The 24,306-nt window shown below is 39.2% G+C and overlaps 1 protein-coding gene and 1 pseudogene across 4 annotated transcripts in view; one reads left to right on the top strand and one right to left on the bottom strand.

Annotated features, from left to right (window-relative positions):
* Positions 1 to 24,306, bottom strand: part of LOC114692909 (speckle type BTB/POZ protein) — an 83,265-nt gene that overhangs the window by 13,134 nt on the left and 45,825 nt on the right. Inside the window, exons 2-7 of one of the 4 annotated variants that reach the window (XM_028868997.2) lie at positions 23,556 to 23,606; positions 14,326 to 14,388; positions 9,678 to 9,821; positions 8,860 to 8,981; positions 5,459 to 5,610; positions 5,222 to 5,349 (exon numbers count right to left, since the gene is read on the bottom strand). In XM_028868997.2, the coding sequence (XP_028724830.1) occupies positions 5,222 to 5,349; positions 5,459 to 5,610; positions 8,860 to 8,981; positions 9,678 to 9,755 (480 nt within the window). In that variant the 5' untranslated portion in view covers positions 9,756 to 9,821; positions 14,326 to 14,388; positions 23,556 to 23,606. The remainder of the gene's footprint in view (positions 1 to 5,221; positions 5,350 to 5,458; positions 5,611 to 8,859; positions 8,982 to 9,677; positions 9,822 to 14,325; positions 14,389 to 23,555; positions 23,607 to 24,306) is intronic. The other 3 variants (XM_028868999.2, XM_028868995.2, XM_028868998.2) reach the window with 3 other exon arrangements.
* On the top strand, positions 16,730 to 17,021 carry LOC114692994 (annotated as a pseudogene).

Raw genomic sequence — 24,306 nt, forward strand, 5'->3', positions numbered from 1 at the left:
CAATTAAATCCAACTTCCTCACAGGGAAAGGCAGGAATCTCCAGGGATGGCCAATGTAGAGAATGGAGAAAGCTTCTGGCACTATGTTTCTAGTTTGAATTAAACCAGGCTGACAGGAGCCCAAAATCATTAACACTTAATAGCAATTGAGTAGACTGGGTAAAATGAATTGGCAAACACTAAGCTGAATTTCAAATGAACTATGGTTACCAGTGGACTTTCTGCTGGCTAGATACATGCTTGGTAATGAGTGGGGTCCAAAGGCTGCAACACCTCTCAGTAGGATGATTCTTCTCTCTGGACACAGACAGGAACACAGCAGGAAGGAGAATGTACCTTTAGTGCCTGAGCCAGGCTTGTTCTGTAGATATATGGATGCTTGGAATCTCCAGAGCCCTGAATGTCTGGCACCTCTTACCAACATTAAATACGCTTAATTAAAAATAAATTTTAAATGGCACTCAGAAATGAGTCCTCAGAGCCCAAACTTTTAACTTAGAGAGGGATTGTTTTCCTCTGCAAATGATGATGCTAAAATGAGACCATTTTGAGAAAAATGAAAAGATATTTTTTATGCCTATAAAGTTGACTATGGAGACTCATTCAGAACTGCAGCTGTGAAGATGACGTGACTGTGACATTTCTGTCGTCTTATAAATGAATGCATGAAAATGTCTCAGGAAGGCTGTATAATCTCCAAAGTTTCAAGTTATGGGAGGGTCTCACTTTTAAAGTCAACTTCTCTCTCTCTCTCTCTCTCTCTCTCTCTCTCTCTCTCTCTCTCTCTCTCTCTCTCTCTCTTTCTTTCTTGGTTTTGTTTTTTGAGACAGGGTTTCTCTGTGTAGTCATGGCTGTCCTGGAACTTACTCTATAGACCAGGCTGGCCTCAAACTCAGAGATCCACCTGCCTCTGCCTCCTAAGTGTGGGATTAAAGGTGCTGCCTGACTTCAACTTCTCTTTCTTAAAAAAAGAAATTACAAGGTTAAAAAAAAATTTAAAAAGGAAATTTCATGAATGACTAAGGACTATCAAGTCTTGTATATTCATCCACATAAAATGGAAATCCATGGAAACATTCAGTACCTATGGAAGACTAAGGACTGTCAAATCTTGTATATTCATCTCCATAAAAGGAAAAATCAATGAAAATCACTTTAGTGTCTATACAATTAAAAACTGAAAAAATAAGGAAACACCACACACTGGTTAAAGTGTAGCACATCATTCACAGCAAAAGACTAGCAGCAACCTGAATGTCAGCCAGTAAGAGAACAAACCATACAATCATAAAACAGACTTCCCCTGCACTGAAAATTAACTGTGGTTACATATAAAGTATACATCTTATAAACAATATTTTAAAAAAAGCAGGTCCTAAAGATGACATTAAATCTCATATCAGTTTTATAAAGCCCAAAACCAAGTAAATCTTAAGACGGTATTGTTCAGGCACATAAACGATAGGGAATAATATAAAAAAAGTGAAGTAACTGCCTCATTCTTTGGTTCAGGGACAAGTATTCAGTATAAGGGAACAGCACACACAGGCTAGCTTCTAGTTACTGAGATCTTAGTGTGAGTGATGGGTTTACTACATCAACATGTTTTATAACCTACAAAGATGTTACATATTAAGCTAACATCTTTGGAGGTCAAGAACAATCAAATATTGGTTGTTTCATACAGTACAACTAATGCACACCAACAATTCACTAATAAAAAGTAAAAAATGAAGACATATTTATTTAAAACTGGGCAAAAATACATAGTCTCAGGTAACTAAAGGAACAGTCTATGCATGAGAATGAAAAGGACATTTTAAAAGCATAAGCTAATGTCTGAATATTTTATAAGTGGTATTTCATATGGTGTTTCCTATTTCTTTCTTTTTTTTTGGGTTTTTCGAGACCGGGGTTCTCTGTGTAGCTTTACGCCTTTCCTGGATCTCGCTCTGTAGACCAGGCTGGCCTTGAATTCACCGAGATCTGCCTGGCTTTGCCTCCTGAGTGCTGGGATTAAAGGCATGAGCCACCACCGCCCAGCTTGGTGTTTCCTATTTCATCTTAACTGACGCCTTACAAAGAGGACTCTTCTACCTGCATAGGCAAAGAAGGGGAATACATGCACCTTCACTGCTAAAGGATATTTGTTTTCAATATAAGGAACTGGAAAGGGTTAACAGAAGCTGAAAATTTTCACAAAGATTTTCTATGGCCCAAATTATTAAGGAGAAAATTAAAAATATAATTTAAACATGCTTTTTATGTTCTCCCTTTCATTAGCAAAGTAAATACTCTCTATTAAGAAAACTTGGGAGAGCCCTTGCTCTCTTGGGTGAATGGCATTCAGCTCCACTTAGTATAGCACAGCAGACAAGAAGTGGGAAATGGAGAGCTGACATGGCCTTGACATTAATTTGCTGTACAATGTTAGGAAAAATTACCTGACCTCCCGAGGCACTGCTTCTCTCATGTAACAAGAAATGAAGAAAACAGAACTAACCTAGCTCAAAGGATTGTGATAAGGGATGATTCAAGAAAGTCTTAAAAAACATTTAAGTATCTTAATTAAGCAAATTCAACTTGGAAGAATCACCATATTTCCTAATAGACAAATCTCCCCGAGAACTGAAAGTGAACCCCATGTGGGTGGCACATTACATACAAGACCACCCACCTGGTACTTTCAGTTGACAATCTAATCTCCAACATTCAGGAGCCATGATACCACTGAAATAAAGGCCAAACAGGCACAAGCGTTGTTCTCAGTCTTTCCCTTTCAGACTCCCCGTGACTCTGGGTCACCAAGCATCTCTGAAGCAGTTGCATTCAGTGTACATTAGGATAGCAAAGAAGTATCTGGGCACAGACTGAGGGCGCAGTGCAGCAAAGCAGTGGGTGCTTGCAACTAAATTTCCATGTGGATATCCTTTCATAAAATTTCTAAATAATAGAAAATAAGGAAAACTATAGAACATAAAATATAAGCAGGAATTAAGATAAACTTGTTTATAAATATTCCACTGATACAAGGGAAACAGGTCAAAGGAAGAGGACTTACATGGAAAATGGTCTAGCTGTGAAAAGTGCTAAGAACTTGGATGAATTGCAGACATTTTAAAAACCCACACATCCAATACACACCCCCACGCAACCGTCTTGCAGTGTTGAATGCTACTAAGTCCACAGAGAGCCTTGGAACAGGAACGAGTCTCACTAGGCACAGGACCAAGTACGAGAAGCAACACTCAGCACCTGTGGCCAACTGGGAAGTGTGAGAGGAACAGATGGCACACCTGGTTCCATGGCGAGAAACCTCGGCATCAGCAGAACCCAGCAGACGCTTCCCCGTGCAACATCTCCCATTTCCAACGTGTCATCTCACTTCCCTTCTAAGTCAGTAAGGCAAATCTAAACTTAACCACAGGATTTCTCCTAGGAGATTTCATATGGGGAAGTGAAGAGAGAATGCTGGAACTCAGCCTCAGACCTAACCAAGGGAGGGCAGGCCAAACAGTTTCCAAATCACAGACCACAATCCAGGGGTCGGAGCAGCTGGAACAGTATGGGGAAAGAGGAAGAAACACACCAGAAAAGGATGGACCCATTGTAGACTTGAAAATGCTACAACACGAGTCAAGGTACTGCCTAAAATGCCAGAGGTAATATTTGGAGAAGATTCTCTTTAGGGAGAAGCTTGAAGACTGGCTTTCATTTCCAACAAAATTAGAATTTCCCACTATCTTAAAGTTTTTTTTTTTCTTGAAATGTAAGTCTTCAGCATTCCGGGGGGTTAAGCAGGATGATAGGGGTGAGCCTGAGGCCAGCCTGGGCTACAGAAAGACCTGCTTTTAAAAAACCAAAGGGGCAGGGGAACAACCCACAAATCCCTAGGATAGGCAACAGGCAAAGATGGAAACTGATGCTGTTTATGTAACAGCTAACCCCAAACAAAGCCATATAGTTAATTCTCATTGTTCTACTCAGGCAAGCGAGTGTGACCTGCAACTAGCAGGACTCCCATGAAATTCACATTTCAAGTTCATTAAACATAAAACTGACACATTTCACATATTTATACAGATGCCTATACCGTATCATTTCGTTCAGTTACTCTGCAATTAAAATGGAGAGGGAATGAATGGCTATTATGCAAACTAAATTTTACCTTTTCAGTGTACAAAGTTTTCTAATCATTAGCAATTATTTGTTCTAATCCACAAGCCTGCTACTGCTGGCCATGCTTTTTTCACAAAAGGGCAAGAGTCCTAAGGACAAGTTCTTGGACTACACAGGTGTGATATGCCTTTGGAACAGTCATTAACTCACAATACAAACCTATTATTTGATGAGCTAGCTGGCAACTGGTATGCTTGCCTGCACTCTGCCTCATGAAAATACAAAATCATTTGCTTCACTCTCAGGAAGAAGTTTCCTGACTGAGATATACAGGGACAATAATACTCCAGTTTACCAGATAGAACTTTTGTTTCTTACATTTCTAAATGTATGGAAAATGGCATGAAATGATTCATTACAATATACAGTACCCATTTTAATAAGCCCCTTTCAATTGGATCTTGGGTCAAGGAATTTTTCTAAGCCTTTCCAAAGGCTCTTAGGTCTTTGGTAAGAGACACTGACTCTTCTATCTGATGACAGCTGACTCTCCCACTCTAAGCTACAAGTTCCCACAGCTTTCACCTTAGAAAAAGTGGCCCTTCACTTTCCTATTTCATGATCCCAGCAAGACAAACCATGAACACTCAACTCCTGCAAGGAGCCATCTTGTCCAAAGAGCAGAAAAGGAGAGCAACCCAGTCAACACATGCCAATCAAGAAGGAATCAGGGAGTTTAAGCGACAGATACACAAACTTAGTTGCAGTTGCTGGCCACTGCTCAGCTTGAAGTATTAGCCCTTCCAAATACTATTTGAAAAAACCCACAAAAAAAAAAAAAAAAGTGAGGATCTTGACTCAAGCAACTCAAAACTGACAGATACAATCTTTGTTCTTATGAACAGTAACAAGTAGAGAGCCCAGGTGCCCAACAACCTTGAAATCATAAGGCAGTTCAATCAGTCACATAAATAACATTTGTACAGAACTACTCCCCTTGGGGATTTTTCTCATTTCACATCCTTGACACAATACAATTAAGTCTACCAATACACATCAGGTCAGGGAATTGCCAGTCTCAAAGCAGGGCAAAAGGACTCACCTCACAGAAGAGGGTGAGCTTGTCATCAGGGAGAAGCCCATTGGCCTCATCCAAGAGAAAATCTCTACGAATAAATTTTTTGAATCCCCAGTCTTTGCCTTGCACGAACCTATAAGCTCGCTGACTCTCTGGAATGAAAAAGAGTGTCATACTCAGAGTTACTCAAAGACCAGCTCAAATCCACAACTTATCAGTGTATGAAGTTACTGGATGTGAAAGTAGAGAAATGTCATTTACCCATAGCTTTGGTTTCTTCTCCCTTGGCATTCAGGATGGAGAACTTGAACTTTGCCCGAACTTCACTCTTTGGACAACTGACCAATAACAGGTAAAGTGACAGGTAATCTTTGCTTTCTTCATCCAGCCCTTTTGGGTTTACTCGCAAACACCTGCCCAACACAGAAACAAATGTGGATCAAAAGAATCCTTATAGTTCCTGAACTCTAGTATGGAACATCAGAATCCAGAGGGGAAGAAGTGTTTCTGTTGCTGTTGTTGTTAGGTTTGTTTTTAAACACCTAAGCTCCTTACCAGGAGGCTGATTCAATAGAAACTTGAAAATAATCTTTCTACACCAATTTGGATCATATTTTAAAAAATAGACAAAAATAAAAGGGTATTCACATCCCTTACATCTCTATCATTTCCTTTATAATTGTCAAATTATTCACCTATCTCAGCCTAAAACATTCAAAAGTTTTTCAGACTACTCTGTTTTTCATTCTTCAATCTCAGAAAAGATAGCCTCAGTTTCTCATGGAGAAATAATTTTGTAAAAAGTCAGAGAACCTTTCAGTAACACTGTGGGAGAAAAATGTTTTCTGGAGAAGTATTCACATAGTATGTACTCTTTTTTGTTTGTTTGCTTTTCTAAACAGGATTTCTCTGTGTTAATAGCCCTGGCTATCCTGGAACTATGTAGACCAGGTTGGTCTTGAACTCACAGAGATCCGCCTGCTTCTGCCTCCAAGTGCTAGGATAAAGGCATGTGTCACCACATTTGGCTAATAGATACTCTTTTATAGGGGTGTGTGTGTGTGTGTGTGTGTGTGTGTGTGTGTGTGTGTGTGCGCTATGCCTGTGGAGGTCAAAGACATGGGACCCCTCTGGAGCTGGAATTGGGCGGTTCTGGGTCATCCAATGTGTGTGTGCTGGGAACCAAATTCAGATCCTCTGCAAGAGCAGCAAGTATTCTTACCTGCTGAGCCCTTTCTCTAGCCTCCAGCAATTATATTTTAAGATTTAAAATAACAGGTATTGTGGAAGAAGCACAGATAAAAGTAAAACTCTTATAAGACACAGGAATGTTCTAAGCTTGGCTTCTAAATAAGAGTTTGAGATGCCAATCTGTTAAGGATGATTCAAAACTGAATTTAGGCAGAACTTAACAGGTTCAACTGAGTTAAGTTGTAAATGTCATTAGCTGAAACGCATGTAGTTCAGACACTGCTCTACCACACAGAATACACAAGCCACATGTATCTTCAGGCCTTGCCAGGGTTATGTCACCTTTCTCAAACAGGTGGTCTAATCCAGTGCCTCTCTAGGGAGTACAGATGCCAAATATATCACTATACAATATGCTAGAGGGGTTAAATATAATGCTTAGAATAAACATTTTGCTCAGTACCTAGCCTACCATTTAATGTACAAAGTCAGCAAATATTGAATTAATAAATTCTTCAGTGGGTTATCAGAGAACAAAGTGGGGATTTAGAGACAAAAATGCTTTGATCTTTGCTGGGGACATACGGGGTATCCGTAACTACCTGGCTCCTACTCCTCAAGATGATACTTGGTTTTGATGACACTCATCCTCACTCTCAGGTCATAGTCATCTTGCAATAGGCACTAGTTCAGGGATTCCAGCCTTAATCCATTCTGTGCATGAACGACATACTCTTGACTAGACAGTAAATTCAGCTTCAATTCCATTGTTACTTCAAGCATAGGAAAGCTACACTTAAGATGTGTCATCGCATGGAACATGAGCAGAGAAATGAGGTCTGCAATGGAATATGCCTCCTGGATGACAGTTATCTCTACCCTCCCAGTTATAAAGCCAAACAAATATCCTTTATTGCTTAAAAGTAAGCTATTATTGTTAAAGACAGGACTTTATGTGGTCCAGGCTGGCCTCAAATTCCCTATATAATAAGGATGTCCTTGAACCATTGCCCTGCTCTCCTCTTTGAGAAAGACTTACTATGCAACCCTGTCTAGCCTGGAATTTGCTACGTAGACCAGGTTGGCCTTGAATTCAGAGATCCACCTGCCTCTGCCTCCTGAGTGTGGGGATGAAAGGTATGTGCTAGCATACCCAGCCTAACCTTGAACTCTTGTGAGAGGTAAGTGAACTTCAACCTGAGTGTGTGTGTGTGTGTGGGGGGGGGGGGGTTTCAGGTATCCACCACCATGCCCAGTTTATGAGTTCTGGGGACGGGATCTAAGTCTTCAAGTATGTGCAGGCAATTTAAAAGTCAAGATCTTAGCCCAGTGGTGGTGCACACCTTTAATCCCCAGCACTCAGGAGGCAGAGGCAGGAGGATCTCTGTGAGTTTGAGGCCAGCCTAGGCTACAGAGTAAGTTCCAGGAAAGGCACCAAAGCTACACAGAGAAACTCTGTCTCAAAAAAAACAAAAACAGGGCTGGAGTGATGGCTCAGAGGTTAAGAGCACTGGCTGTTCTTCCAGGAGTCCCGAGTTCAATTCCCAGCAACCACATGGTGGCTCACAGCCATCTAAAATTCGATCTGGTACCCTCTTCTGGCATGTAGGCAGAATACTGTATACATAATAAATAAGTAAATCTTTAAAAAAAAATTCGTGTTTGATTTTTTAAAAAACAAAAACAAAAACAAACAAACAAAAAGTCAAGATTTTTATGTTACAAACTTAGATTTGTTGCTGCATGTGATGGTGCACACCTTTAATCTCAGCACTCAAGAGGCAGAGGCAGGTGAATCTTTGTGAGTTCAAGGTCAGCCAACTCTATTTAGTGAGACCATATCTCCAAACAAACAAAAAGAAACCCACAAAAGTTAGACTTTGTCGCTTTTTCTGGAAAACACAGAAAACCTGATGATAGTCGGCTCTTCTCCACACATAGCTCTGTGACTGAGCCGTGTGGCACCAAGTCCTTCATATACTTACTGTAGTGCCAAGAACTAACCCTAGAACCTCACACATGCTGGGTGAGCACTCTGCTGCTGAACTACGCCCCCAGCCTTCTAACAATCCTTTATAAAAGGTAAATTACAATTTTTAATTTCTTGTGTGGGTCTGTATGTGGGTCCATGAGCGCCTTGGTTCTAGTGTGACAACTTGAAGAAATCATTTCTTTTCCTTCCACCATGTGGGCCCCAGGGATCAAACTCAGGTCTTCTGGTAACCCCGGCCTTCTTTATTCACTTATGTTACCCTATACAACTCGAATTTGCTAAATTGTAACCAACTCATTAAATTATTTCAACCACTTGTTAGTAGGTGCCTACTGTGTCTGGCCCTATTCTAGGCAATAAGGATAAGAAAAGTGAAGTTCCTGCTTTTAAGAACTTACATTCTGCCCATATCCTATTCAAACCAAGCAAAACAGGCAACGTATGGAATAAGTTTACAACTAGAGGTGTTCTTCCTCACCATTTCAGTTTATCATTGGCTCCTGATGAAAAAGTTGAACTTTTTATGACTTCACCCATTTCCTCCCGGCAAAAACTAAAGTTATTGATGGTCCACATGTAGGAGAATTTCACTACCTTGATCTGTTGATAGAAAATTAGGAAGGAATTAAATGTGGGGAACCTGGAAAAAACAGGCTGAAGATCAGACAAGCACCCCTCCCTTAACCCCACAGGAAGACAGCAGTTCATCAGGCCCCTGATCTACATTAGAGAAATCTCAGTGACCTACTGCTTCTACAACGTTTTCAACTTCTGGAAAACATTGGCAGGAAGTAAGAAAGAAAAACACAGTCAAGGAAGCAACAGCAACAATAACAACAAAACATGGACAGGGTAGGGAAAGTCTGAAACTTTGTGGTCCTAAAAGAGCCTGTTATTGAGATACTGATGTCATTCCTGGGACTGTGAATCTCAAACATTGCTCAGAGCTTTAGAACACACCCCTATCAAGTAGGATTGAAATAATTTCGACAAAATCTCTGTGAGTTCGAGGTCAGCCTGGTCTATAAATCAAGTTCCAGGACAGCCAGAGCTGTTACACAGAGAAACCCTGTCTCAAAAACAAAACAAAAAAAATCTAGCCAAAGATTCCCCTTCAATCATCATAGAAAAGCACTAGCCTTGGGAATTCTGACTCTATGTAAGAAAAACAAGAATTTAAGGCTAACAAGGACTTTATCTTGTGGCTTTTGGCAGTTATGCCCACAGAGAAACTAGTAACTCAAAGTTGAAAAGTGATTGTGTTGCTTCTGCCCACTGGTGAAAACATGAACTTACCTGTGTATAGCACCAGCTCTCTGCCACGGGACCACTCGACATTTCTGCCGGAGGTGGAGGACTTGGAACCCTTGACATCGCCAGTTTGAAGGTTAAACTGGGTTTACAAAGTCAGGGAGCAAAGATTTCTGGCTTTTCTTCACCCTGGTAAGACCCAAGAATTAAAACTTATTAGACTCTTTTTAATTGATTATTTTTAATGTTAATCTCAATTTTTATTATTCTTCTCTCATATAACACATCCTGACCTCAGTTTCCTCTCTCTCTACTCCTCTCAGGTCCTCCACCCTTTTCCCTACTATCCTATTATTCTATTGATCTTCTAAGATACTGGAAACTTTGTGGCTTGTCTGAAATGTTCTTTCTTGATTTAAATATCAACTTCAGAAAAGACCATGTAGTCTCCTAGGCAAAATTACATTATTGTCTATGCATGGTGGCTTACACCTTTAATCTCAGCACTCAGGAGGCAGAGGCAGGTGGATCTCTGTGAATTAGAGACCTGTATATCAAGTTTCAGGCCAGCCAGGGCTACAGGAGACCCTGTCTCAAATAAATGAAGTGAACCGAATAAATAAATAAAATTCCATTACTGTTCTGCACAATTCTCAACATTATGTTTAAAATCTGCTGGGCAGGGTGTCACATGCAACTTTCATCCCAACACTCTAGAAACAGGGGCTGGCGGATCTCTTGTATTTGAGGCCAAGCTAGTCTATACAGCCAGTATCAAGCCAACAAGCCCTGCATAGTGAAACAAGACAACAGAAGCAGAGAAACATAATCTAAAGGTGTATTAAAGCACACTGAAAAGGCTGCTTGATAAAGAGTCAACAGGACTAACACTAGGAACCCCCTTGCCACCAGAACCTTCCCTTAGGACACAAATGCTCCGCTCCAGTGGAAAATGACCTTGGTACTCTACCCTCCAATTTTCCTGATCGCCTGTGCTTCACTGCAGACTTAAGAGCAGCCTTCTGTTCGACTCCTCTGCCAGCTGCTCTCTTAAAGGGCACCATTTTTACACCTCCCTTAGATGTGCTCCTTTCTCTACAACATCACGTCAAGTTTTCACCTGACTTTCTAGATTTTTCTTGCTTTCTCTACTAATTGCTCTTCAACCTCAATTTCTCTTTCTTTCTTTTTAGACAGGGTCTCTCTATTATGTAGCTCTGGCTGGCCTGGAACTCACTATGTAGATCAGACTACCTGGAACTCAGAGATCTACCTGCCTTCTGCCTCCTGGGTACTGGTATTAAAGGTGTGTGCCACCAATTGGGCCTTCCTCAATTTCTTTTATTGGATTTTTTTTTTTTTACAATTACTCCCCATGGTTTAATTTTCAATCATTTTCTCAATTTACATTCTCATGGCAACCAATCATTTCAACAGTATCAAATTTCTGCCAGCACATAAACATTATCAAATGTCTTTAACTTACACCTCTTTTATAGCCCCAAGCCCCTTTCAAATAGCTGCTATAATAAAATCTAACTCAAAATAATTTTTAAAAACTTAGGTCATGGACCAGTGTGGCACCTCAGCAGATAAAGGTGCTTGCCACCAAGCCTGCTGACCTGAGTCGAAGTCCTGGAATCCACAAGGTAGAAGGAGATAACCAAGTCCTACAAACTGTCCTTGTACTACATGTATGCCATGGTACATGCATGACACAGCCACAGAATAAAAATATAATAAAATTATTAAAAACGTAAGGCCAGGCGTACTAGTATATGCCTGTATCCCAGTACTTGAAATTCAGAAGCAACAGATCTCTGTGAGTCCAAGACTAGCTTGGTCTACACATAGAGAGTTCTAGGCCAGCCAGAACTAAGACCCTGTTTCTCAAAAACCAAACCAAACCAAAACAAAACAAAAAAACAACAATCAAGAGTAAGTCAAAGGATACAAAGTTGCAGAGATATAGGGTAGACTAGAAACTCTTTCCCATTGTTGGTGAGACACTAAAACAAAAAGTATAACTGTGTATGTAGGAATTTGGTCATATCTAGCAAAGTTCAAAGTGCACACACCACAGAACGCAGCACTCCTACTTTGAACACAATGCACACCACAACAGGGATTGCCAAGTTTGGAAGGCACAAAATTACCTCTTATGAATGTTGATCTACCCCCAAGCTTCTGATCAGCAGTCTGGGATGGGCCCAAGAGTATATTTCTAGCAAGGTCCCAAGTAATCCTGCTGAACTAGTCCTGGAACCACTGCCCTAGAGAAAGTCTGCACTTACGGACAAGACATGGATGGACTAGAGAGTCAATGTGACACTGTAACAGTGAAAAGCTAGAAACAAACTAAAACCCTTTAGTAAGGAACAGGTAAGTAAACTGGGTTATTTCCATATAATGGAAAATGAGCTTTATGGTTTAAAATAGTAACTAGATCTGTAACACTGTGGTCCTCAAACACAATGAATGCCAATGAAAAGAAGGAGTTTTTGAAAGATAAGTCCAGAACATTACTTCTACAAATATAAGTACTGGTACAGATAAAAGCATACTGTAGGAACAAAACAAGAATAACAAAAACATGGCAAGTTGTTACCAGTTTCATGGGGAAATGAGATTTGAAAATAGAAGACACCAACTTTGTCTCTTACGTTTTGGTTCTCAAAGATTTATTTTTATGTATCTAGGTGTTTTGCCTGTATATGTATATGCATATGCACACTATGTAGGTGCTGGGAACTGAACCCCGGTCCTCTGGAGGAGTAGCCAGTGCTACTAACCACTGAACCATCTCTCCAGGTCCTCTGATATCTGCTTATTTTAAAAATAAGGGTGATAGGAAGCAAATAAAATAATACAAATCTGTTAGAGATAACAAGTGCTTGAGTATCTACTATTCTTTGAACTGTCTGGCTTAAATAATTTTTAAAGTGATGATGATGATAGTATGTGTGTTTATTACTTATGTTCATGCATGTATGTGCAATGCACGTGTGAGCACATTCCCTGGTATGCATGTGAAGTTAGAGGACAACTCTTTAGAGTCGGTTTTCCCTTCTTCCCTTTACATGGATTTCAGGATGAACTCAGGCGGTCAGGCCTGCAAAGCTACTCACCAATACGGTGTTGTCTGTCTTCTCTGCCTGGCTACTTGGAGGCTCTAAGACAAACTTTGACTCATCTCCTAAAATGACAGGTTTACATTCCTGTTCTACAGGCTTCGTTTTATATGTAATCACACGTTCTACTCTAAATTAGTTTTAAGTTCATTAATTTTCTTTGCCTCTTTGCTATAATTCTCTGAGCTATGAGAGAGAGAGAGAGAGAGAGAGAGAGAGTATGTGTGTTCTATTGTTCCCCCAGAAACTAGAGCTCACAGACTCAGCAAGGCTAGCTGTCTAGTATCTCTAAGCTCCAGGGATCCTCCTCATCTCTGCCTTCCCAGTGCTGAGATTATTGACACGTGCCACCATGCATGGCTTTTCATGGGCACTGGGGATCAGAACTCGGGTCTTCATGTTTACATAGCCTGTTTATTGCCTGAGCTGTCTCCCAAGTATTTTTTCAGTTTGCCTCAAATCCTAAGTAGAGGATGATATAAATGAATAACAGCAAAATCATTTAGTAGTAAGTAACTAACCTCACAAAACTTGCTTAAATAGAATAAAAATACTTATAAATGTAATTAAATGTTCCATTGGTCAAACTCTGCCCTAGAAGCATTTATAACTACAGCATCATCTGCCATCACAGATGGTTAGCTGTCTTATACACATGGCATGCTGTTGCAAACCACTGCATTCACCAGTTGGTGCAAGTCATGAGCCCCAGTCTCATAGGCTTGTTTGTCTAGTAACAAGTTAATATACCTTAGGCAGTTTTACAAATCCCAGTTATCGTTGCTGCCTAGAATGAAGTTGCAGATTTCCTACTTTTGGGCAGCGCAGCAATGAAGATGTGAATTTTAACGTGAGTTAAGAGAGTAAACCTGGCTCATGAAGCATGTGTTGGAAGCTACACTCCACACTGAGTCATCACAAAGTACTGAGCTGAGCTTATTTTTAAGTTCTTTAAAAAAAAAACAACAAAAAACTTCAAATTCACCTAACAAATAACAATTAACAGGGCTGGGGATAAAGCTGAATGGTAGAGTGCTCGCTTAGCCCTGGTTCAATATCCATTACTTCAACTACTACAAATTTTAAAAATCTAGGAAAAAGACATATATTTTTTCCAATGACATTCTGTTAATTCCTTAGTTTCTTTCCACTGAGTATTACTCCATTATGACCAGGAATAAAGAAATACTATTTTATTGGAATTGGGCAAGTGTGTGCTTGAGTAGTTACTGTAAACTAGCAGGATGATGTTTTTGTTTATTATAACAAAGTGGTTTTATTTAAATAATTTAAAAAGAAATACTAATTGGTCTTGACCATTATTCTCCTTTTTCTTTTCTTTCTTTTTTTTTCTTTTGACTTGTTTTATAACCAAGTCTTTCTTTGATCTAATTTTTTTTAAATGCCCAACCCAGCACCTAAGAGAACTGGAGACTCAATCTCAGCTCTGAGATGCTCTAACCAGACAACCTGCTGGGAGGGAAATTGACTGGGATGGCAGAAGTCTAATTAATTTCACTCATAGTGGGCACCATGGGCAAAGTGTTCATGGGCCAAGGAACCTGGTGCTGCATGAACTCTTCAGCACTTCATGCCAACCGCTGCAGAGGCTCAGCAAAAACAATCTTGGGAAAGAAGAGATCTATTTGAAGGTCATAGTTAGAGAATGTTCGAAAGAGACAACCAGAGCCAAAACATATTGTTCACAGCTCAAACAAGTTAAGACATGACCATCCAAGTTCTCTAAGGAGAAAATGATTTCCCCAAGCTTACCAACTCTAAGCATTGACAACTCTAGGTTGAGATGTCTTTATGTGCCACCATTTATTTTCCTGCTGACTCTGTAAAATACTGACCTGTAAGGAAAGACCTTCCTGGATTATACAGAAAAAAGTGTACTTCAGCATATTCCTTTCAACTCTAATACCAGAGGCAGTGTTACTAGCTAATGGCCATCTCTGATAGGATGCTTTCTAGCAGTACTATATATAAGTACTAACCATCTTTTGACAGGGGATTTAAGTCAATAAATATATAATTTCTAACTAGAAGGTAAAATGTAGACAAAAGAGAAACATATAAATGCAATCAAGCAAAAATAATGCTTTGAACTGAATCTACACAGTTCACTTTTCAGCTGAACCACCTCTTCCTGCCTTCTTACACACTTGTAAAAATACCCAGTTGCCTGCAGAAGGTTTTAAAGTTTTATTAGTTTTTAAAGTTTACAAAGTTATGCAGGTGGTGGTGACGCACACCTTTAATCCCAGCACTCGGGAGGCAGAGGCAGGCAGATCTCTGTGAGTTCGAGGCCAGCCTGGGCTACCAAGTGAGTTCCAGAAACGGCGCAAAGTTACACAGAGAATCCCTGTCTTGAAACAAAACAAAACAAAACAAAAAGTTTATAAAGTTTTTACTTAAACACAATTTACACCTGTTCTTTGTATCTATTCCTTTATCACCTAACATAGTGCCTAGAAAAGTAAACATACTTTGATTAAAATACATATCTAGTTATATTAAGTTAGCTAACTTTTCTGATTTTTGTTGTTCCTTTTTGACAGAACTCTAAAACAAGCTTTCTAACAATGTTGAGTACATCAGCTGTGCAATGCAATGGCAATCAGTAATTTGCTCTTTTGAATAAAAAACAAACACAGGTCCAAACTCCTAGCCTAACTTCTAGCCATAACATCAAATCCCAGATCTAGTAAAAACGAGGGTTTGGGCCAGTATGAAGTGTACCTTCCTTTTATAGAGGAAAAAAGATTGACTGTAATTTCTTCGTTTTGGAAACACATATCAAGTGGGCTAATTAATTTGGGTTAGCCAATAATTAATTGGCTTCTTATATAATCAAAATTATTTCAACAGACAGATTCTATTAGTAACAACAGAAAAGCCAATTGTTTATGTGTGGTATTCACTGAGCTAAGCTAGAATATACTAAAAAAGTATAAAACAGACAGCTTGTACAGCTATTTTGTTTAATCTTTCACGAGCATTTCTTCATCATTAATCTAATCTACTTATCCAGAGAATTAAAAAATAAACCAATGCACACAGACATATATCTCATACATGATGCACATATGCTGAGTTAACTTTATATTCATCAGTTTTAAAATGATAGAAATAAGATCATGAAGATACTAAGCTGAACCATGAAACTTGTTTTGTATGTCAAAATAGGTGCTTAATGGCCACTGCATGTGACACAACATGATACCCAGCACAAATGAGCTAATAATGTAGCAAGAACTAGGAATGGATCTTTCAACCAGAGAGCAGTTAAGAACTTTTTTTTAAAAGTCTACCTCTACCTTCTTCACTTTAAAGACTTGTTCAGTTTCTAAAGAAAACTCCCAATGTCATACCTATTTTAAACCTGAGAGACGTTAACATTCCCCAAAATATAAGATGACAAAACCACTGTTGATTTAAAAAACATACACGCCGAAAACATATAGAAGATTTTGGTATATTCATTTTCAAAAGGCTAATGTGACCTAAAAGGAATTTCTGTTTCTTCTGTTCAGCCCTGTTCTGCATATTCAGCCCAGGAGGTAATAGTTTCTCATTACCTTAGGGACAGCTATTACAGGTCATATTGACATCTTTTGTTGCAATATCTGAATGAGATTTTAATATTTTTTATAAGTAAATCCTTTGTACTTTGGTCTAATCTAATGAAATATTAAATACACTGGGCTTTTTTTTTTTTTTCCCAGTGTAGAAACACTTCTTAATGAAAATAAGAACACTGAAGAGAGCTCTCAATCAGCAAAGGAAAGGTTGGGGGTTTCTTGCACGTCTAGTTCATGTTCTGTACAATCTTACAAGACTACTGCTTTGTTTGTTTGTTTGTTTGTTTTCATTATTAAAAAATCCTATGTACCTATACAAGGACTTTGCAATATTAAGTAGATCTAGAGATAAAAAGAAGCAACTACTTCCAGTGTGGCCATGGCGGCCAATGCAACCACGGATCACTGCAGTTCCTGCTGCTAGGGGCTTGTGGACAAGTGTATAGGATCAACAATTCACACTGTGATGAAGAATGATAAAGAAACTGTTGGTACACTTCTAGATTTTGATGACTTTGTCAATATGGTGCTGGAAGATGTCAATCTGAAATTACACCAGAAGGAAGAAGATCTAAATTAGATCAGATTTTACTAATGGAAATAATGTAACAATGCTGGTTCCTGGAGAAAAAGGGCCTAAAATACAAGTAGACTTCCTTGACTTATGCTAGATTCTGGCTTTTTAAAGCAAGCATGAAGACCTGAGTTCAAATCTCCAACACTCTCATAAAAAGCTAAGTGCAGCAACACACATGCATAATCTCGGTGCTGGCAAGGCAGAGACAAGGAGATTCCTGGAGCCTACTGGCTCGATAGTCTTACCAAGTTGGTGAGCTCCAGGTTCAGCAAAAGATCCTGTCTCAAAAAAATAAGGTGGAGGAAAATGGAGAAAGAAATCTGTGGCCTATACATATAAACAGATAGACAGATGAACACACACATACACACACACACACACACACACACACCCCTAAGGGTTTATTAAAATTTATTAATAATAAATTTTTAATCCAAATGAGACAAGACACAAATTCTTCAGTGGTTTATGCTGTTCTGAGTAAAATCAGCATTCTTGTCCTGACCTGACTACCATGGCCTCTCTGTCTCATAATAATGTCTACATTTCTTTTCAACCAAAATGCTTTATTTAGTCTTTACTTCTGTTGGCACAAATCACTATTGAGCACATAGACTTTTTCTTCATCCCGGAGAGCTTTTTCTCCTCACGTTCCCCTACTATGGGAGCAGGCGCTAAGATAGGGTCTCACTCTGTAGCCCAGGCTGGTCTTCATCTCACTGCAATCTTCCTGTCATAGCCTCCCAAGTGCTGGGAGTAAAGCATGAGGCACAGTACCTGGCTCCATCAGGTCTTTCTAGTTGAGTCCCTCCTGTCATTTAGGTATCCTATAAAATGTAGTAGCCTAAGAGAGCTCTTCCCTGACCACCTAATCTGGGGCAGTCCTCACTTCTAAACCTGTTTCTTTCACATTACCTCATTTTTTTAATTGTCACTAATTGAAGTTATCTTGCTTCTATTTCCACACCTATCTAGTCTTCCCCACTAGAATTTATGTTCAATAAGAAAATAGCATCTCCTTGTGTCTCCAGTGCTAATACAACAGACATTCAATAAATATTTGTTCCATGATTCTGTTGTTGAGTAGCTAGACTGTTTGGGATCTATTTTCCCTAAGTGTGTCCTATTTACTAAGTTAAACTTCATGAACTACTGAGTCAATGTAGATATACAAAATCTGGCATACATTTTTGTATATATATATATATATGCATGTGTGGTATGCATCCATGTATATATGTGCATTCACACATGTGGGTGGGTGCATGTGTGTGTGTAAGTGAACTTGCTCTTTATGTGTGCATGTGTGAAGGCCAAACACTAATGTTAACATCTTCCATCACTCTCCCTTTTATTTAGCAGGGTCTCTCACTGAATCCAGAAGCTTGCCAATTCTGACTAGTCTAATGAGCCAGCTTGCCCCTGGATCCCATTTCTGTCTGCTGGGATTACAGGTGGCTACTACCTGCCTGGCTTTATATGGGTTCTGGAAATCTATGGTCCTCACACTTGCTTGGCAAGCACTTTATCCAGCCCACCTAGTCCCTCAAGCATACCTTAAAAAAAAAAAATCATTCATTTTACTCATAAAAGATTTATTAAGCCCAGGCGGTGGTGGCACATGCCTTTAATCCCAGCACTTGGGAGACAGAGCCAGGCTGATCTCTGTGAGTTCAAGGCCAGCCTAGTCTACAGAGCAAGAGCCAGGGCAGGCACCAAAACTACACAGAGAAACCCTGTCTCAAAAAAACCGGAAAAAAAAATTAAGTACATCTTAAAACTATAGTCAAAATTCTTTAAAAAAAAAAAATTTCAGAAAAGAAGAGAAAAGAGAATCTGCAGGGATATGGGAGAATTCCTGAATCTACAAGACAACACTGAGAGACGCACACTTCCCAGAACAATTTCTCTTATAGAAAGTACCATTAGCAGGTGCACACCTTAAATCCCAGCACTCAGGAGGCAGAGGCAGGTGGATCTCTGTGAGTCTGAGAGCAGCTTGGTTCACATAGTGACTTCCAGGATAGTCAGGACTACATAAAGAAACCTCCATTGCACTCTCTCGTGTGAGAGCGCACGCACGCGCTCCCCCCACACACACCAAAAACAAAACATAACAAAAAAAAGTAACTGTCAGGAAACCAGTCTAAATTTTAAAATAATCAAATTGAGGCAGATAGTAAGCATTTACTTAGATTCCATCTATAATTTTCCTATTTGACACAGCCTGATTACCTTAAAACAGACATATAGAAACAAAGATAATTAGACATGAACACACATCTATGTCTAGACACTTAACTAAGTTTTTCCAAACATTGTTTTTCAAACTATTGTATACATGGGAAACTCTGAAACAAAGATAGCATTTAGTGTGTAAGATTTCCCCAGGCTACAGACATTTCTTAGGCAAATACTGATTCTGAGAGGACTATGAGGACTCCTTCCTCCTTCTCCAGTACCATAAGCTAGTTTCAGAGAAACAGACTGACAGGGCTCATGCATACAAAGTTAAACTGTCAATGAACAAGAAAGGGTATTGAGTCTTTCCCCAAATGCAATAAGTTAACAGCAGAATGTTCCCACTCATTCCCAAGCTTCAAGGTATGCTGGGAGTTTACAGCCTTATTGCCCTCTTTAGAAGGCAGTAGGTTATAAATAACCACAAACTGTCCTTGTCCCTAAGGAGATCTAGCAGCCAGCTCAAAGGTTAAAATGTAGAACAATTTTCACTTCAGATACAACTTTTCCAGACAGCAAAAAATAAAAAATAAAAATGCAAAAAAAAATTTATTGCCAATTTAAGGGTCTGGAAGTAATTTCCTTCCCCTAGAATCTACCTACCACTTTAAGAGTTACTGGTACAGACACACTGGCATCATCCTCTACCCTCAAAATAACACTGGGTGAAGGCAATGCATCTATGCTCCAAACTTAGAAGCTTGCTCTGGAAAGGAGATTCCATTAAATTACTTTGTAGGACTGAAAAACTCCAGATATTAGAAAGACTTTTGGAGTTCCATTTTGCTTTTTAACTTAGGCAAAAATAGCTATGAAACAAAATACATACAAAGAACAGCATATGAGAAAAAAAATTCCACCTTCACTTAGATGAGGGAATCCAGAAAAATAAAACATGTCCAAAACAAGCATAGGTTTCACAAGGCTTGGACTAAAACCAGCAGGTGATATGCTGCTTTGTTAATTACAGAACCCCTGCTGGGGAGCAAGACTCTACCAGCTGCTTAAAACAAAAAAACCAAAAAACCAACACATAGGACTCATCAGAATAAGCTCTCCACACAGTTTCAAATCCACCACTTGGGAGATGTCTAAAATGGAGCAACACAAATTCAAATAAAAAAACAAACTTGCTGGGTGGAGGTGGCTCCGGCCTTTAATCGGATCTTTGTGAGTTCGAGTCCAGCCTGGTCTGCAGCGCAAGATCCAGGAAAGACACAAAGCTACACAGAAAAACCCTGTCTCAAAAAACAAACAAAAAACAAAATAACAAACAAACAAAAAGCTCATAAAGGGGCTGTTTCACTTCAGAGTGGACTTTTTTTATGACTCCATTTTCATAAATTAAAATCATGTGTTACTTCTAATGAATGATGGCCAAAACCTTCCAAGACCACAATGAGCAAGCTTGGTAAAAGTAGAGATTTTAACATCTCCTACATGTCCAAGATTTCTCTGCTGGAAAATAGTCAACAAAATTTTTAATAGGAGAATGTAAAAAGCAGACTCTAGTATTAGTTAATACTCCCAAAGCTCATCACATGTGGGCCCACACACACACAAGATGTGAGGAAAAACATAGATTACTGTATAAAGTTTTTATAGGCGTAGTTGAAGGAAGAAAGGAAAGATCATAATTTCAAGTCTAAACAAGTTTGGGGGTTCTAGTATTTCTAACAAAACTTTCCTATTTGTTTGTTTGTTTAGTGTGTATGGGGGTGTGTGAATACCATGGCTCCTGTATGAAGGCACAGGGCCAATTGTGAGAGTTGGTTCTCTCCTTCTACCACGTGGTTCCCAGGGATCCAATTCAGGCCATCAGGCTTGGGGACAAGTGCCTTTACCCACCAAGCCATCTTGCTAGCTGACCTAAAACTTTATATACAAGTAAACAAGCTAAAGAGATGTCTCAGCAATTAAGAGCCATATTGCTCTTACAGAAGACCCAAGTCTGGTTCCCAGCACCCATCTCAGGTGCCTCATAATGCCTACACATAGTTAAGAATACTTTTTAAAAAATCTTTAAACCATAAACAGATGAAAAGTTAACTCTAATATTATGCATATGTGTCCAGCATGCAAGGAATTTAAAAACTGAAATCATCTTATTTAACAAAGAGAACTGCCTATAACCCATAGTATCCGCTGGCCTTATAAGAAAAAAATCATTTAAATATTTATTGCTAATAAAAATTGGTCAGATAAGAGGCCCAAGGAATGAACATAGAAGAAAAGTCAGAATCAATACTGGGATATAGAGTGAGGAGTAAATTCATTAACTTGGAAACAGAAAAGCCTCACCTGCTACGGGGTATTTACCATACTACAAAAGCAACCCATTATGTTCCCCATTAACCACTACAACCTATCAGGGAACTCAATTTTCCTCAGAAATATGTTTTGAAAGGGAAAGCCCAACCCCCTCCAACTAAGATAAACAAGTACTCTACCACAGAGCTACCTTCACAGCCTGTGTGTGACTGTGTGTATGTGTGTGTGTGCCACACACTGTCATCTCCTTTAGGTCTTAACACATCTCCTTATTAAATGAAGTAAGGTGTCTTATCTAGAAATTAAACACAGAAAATAAATTCCTTCTTAAAAATAACTAAATTCAGCCAGGCAGTGGTGGGTGGCACACATCATTAATCTCTGCACTCTAGAGGCAGGGAGATCTCTGTAAGTTCGAGGCCAGGGCTGTTACACAAAGAAACCCTGCCTCAAAAAACTAAACAAACAAACAAACATAACCAAATTCTGGCCTGGGCATGGAGCTCAGTTGGTGGAGTTCTTGCCTAGCATACAGGAAATCCTGGGTTTGATTCTCAGCACCACATAAACTGGGCATAATAGCACATGCCTGTAATCTCGACATTTGGGAAGTGGAAGCAGAAAAGACCAGTGGTCAAAAGGTCATCCTCAGTCATTTAGTTTGAGGCCAAGAATAAGTGAGACCCTATATTGGTGTGCGTGTTGGGGATGGGGTGGGGGTAGAGCACAGAAAGTAGGGGGAAGGAGGGGGACTCAGAAGGAGATGCCTCTTTGGGTAAAGTGTTGCCAGACTGGAAACACTTCGAAGTAGACAAGGAGAGTCTTGGGAGTTAATGGGCAGCTAGTCTAGCTAGGCAATGAGCTATGTTAAGGATCTAAATAAACTCAACAGAACAAAGGAAAACCTGCAAGTTCTCAGTCTCCAGTGTGCATTACAAGTTCTTGAATCAAGGGTAAAGTAAAAACACATAGGCAGACAAAACAGGAAAGTTGAACAAGATGTCTCTCTTAAGAGAATGAATGCCCTTAGTTCCTGATGACCTTTGTCTGAAAAGATTAAAATGCAATAACGCCCATTTTGCCCAGTAAGACTCTGTAAAAGTATACACAGAGGCTTGAGGCATTAATCAGAGCCCAGAGTAAACACCTGAAGAGAGCCATTTTGGTAGCAAGATTTTAAGTCAACATTAAAGAACTAAGTTCTAAAGTACAACACAAAAAGGTAAGATGTTCAAAATTCAAACTCCTTTTACAGACCAAAAAAGCCACACTGCTTACAGCTTTTTGCTTTATAAACTGTAATCTTAACCCTCTAAGGAGCTCTTCTTACTCTACTGTTTCCATATCATGTATTAGCAACCCTTGATTAAAAATTTAAACCCAGCTGGGACTGCTGGTATATACCTATAATCCTAGCATTTGAGAGGATGATGAGTTTGAGGCCAGCTTGTGCTATATAGCGTCATTAAGTCTCAAAAAAAATTTAAATCCAAACACAACTGCTTCCCCCATTAGTATGTATAACCTTTTCCTAGTATATATTAGTCAGCAGAAAAGATATGATTAAAAGGTTCTAGTTTATTCCCAGCAGGGATATTTAGAATAAAACCTTTATTAGAGTCACTTACAAAAATGTTTCTTTGGATTGGGCTGGGGAGATAGCTCAGTTGGTAAAACATTTACCTTGTAAGAACAAGGGCCTGAGTTCAATCCCCAGAATCCACATAAAAGCTAGGCATGGTGGCACTCACTTTTAAACCAGCATTACTGGCAGGCAGAGATGGGGGATCCCTGGGACTCACTGGCTAGCCAGCCTATCATAACTGGTAACTCCAGGCCAATAAGATAACCTTGTCTTAAAGGAGGTGGATACTGTCGCTGAAGATGACAGACTACCCTCTGGCCTCCACATGCACACGCATACAAGTACATACACATTAAAAAGAAAATCAAACATGTTTTCTTTATATGACTTTACCTTCCATATGCACTAAAATCAAACAGTAAACTGCACTAAAGATGTACATTTTTCAAGCGCAATAAATATTTCTATCTATCTCATTCTGCTTTACCCCTTCATGATTAAACTGTATAAATAAAACTACATAAAACTCACCAAGTCAAGTCAGTAGGTAAACTCTAATTTGTCTTGTCTAGCAGGAAATCTCTGTTGGAAATAGAGACGATGAGTCAGCTTAACTACATTGTGAGTCTCATACACATCTTACTTTGGCTATTATTTAAAGGGAAAAGTTCACAAAAATCAGGTGATACAAATGCAATGAAATGACTGATAAAAGGACTTACTAGACAAAACTACTATTCTAATACTCTAGTCTGAACGATCTACTTTTTATTCAGCTCTCAAAAAGGGTATACTTGAAAGTCAGAAAACCAGCTGGTTCTAACACTCTTGCTTATAAGCAAAAATGAAATATCACTTGCCCCATGTCAATATTGTTGAGGAAAACTTACTACAAAGTATAACATATGCCTTTACTAAAAGGTGCTGTCTAGCTAAATTACACCAAAGCAAGACACATTTAAACAAAGTCATTTATCACATGGTTTTAGGAAATAGCAGGAAGCTATCCACAAAAGACCGGGTTATTAATACTGATTATACACGGGAGAGAAAGGGTTTGTGTTGAAGATCGGTGAGATTATCTTGGTTGCTGTCTGCAGCACAACTGCTTTAATAATCTTTCATATATCATGCAAAGGGAATTGGGCTTGTAGGACCAGGACCTAGGCAAAAATAGGTAGAACAGATCCTTTTTTCCTTTAATGTGTAAAAATGAGGCGCTGTGGAAATCATTGGTTAGCCTTCAAAGTCTCTCAAATGTGTGCATATGAACTTTAATACA

Source organism: Peromyscus leucopus, chromosome 8b (genome assembly GCF_004664715.2).
Source record: "Peromyscus leucopus breed LL Stock chromosome 8b, UCI_PerLeu_2.1, whole genome shotgun sequence".
NCBI classification, from domain to species: Eukaryota; Metazoa; Chordata; class Mammalia; order Rodentia; family Cricetidae; genus Peromyscus; species Peromyscus leucopus.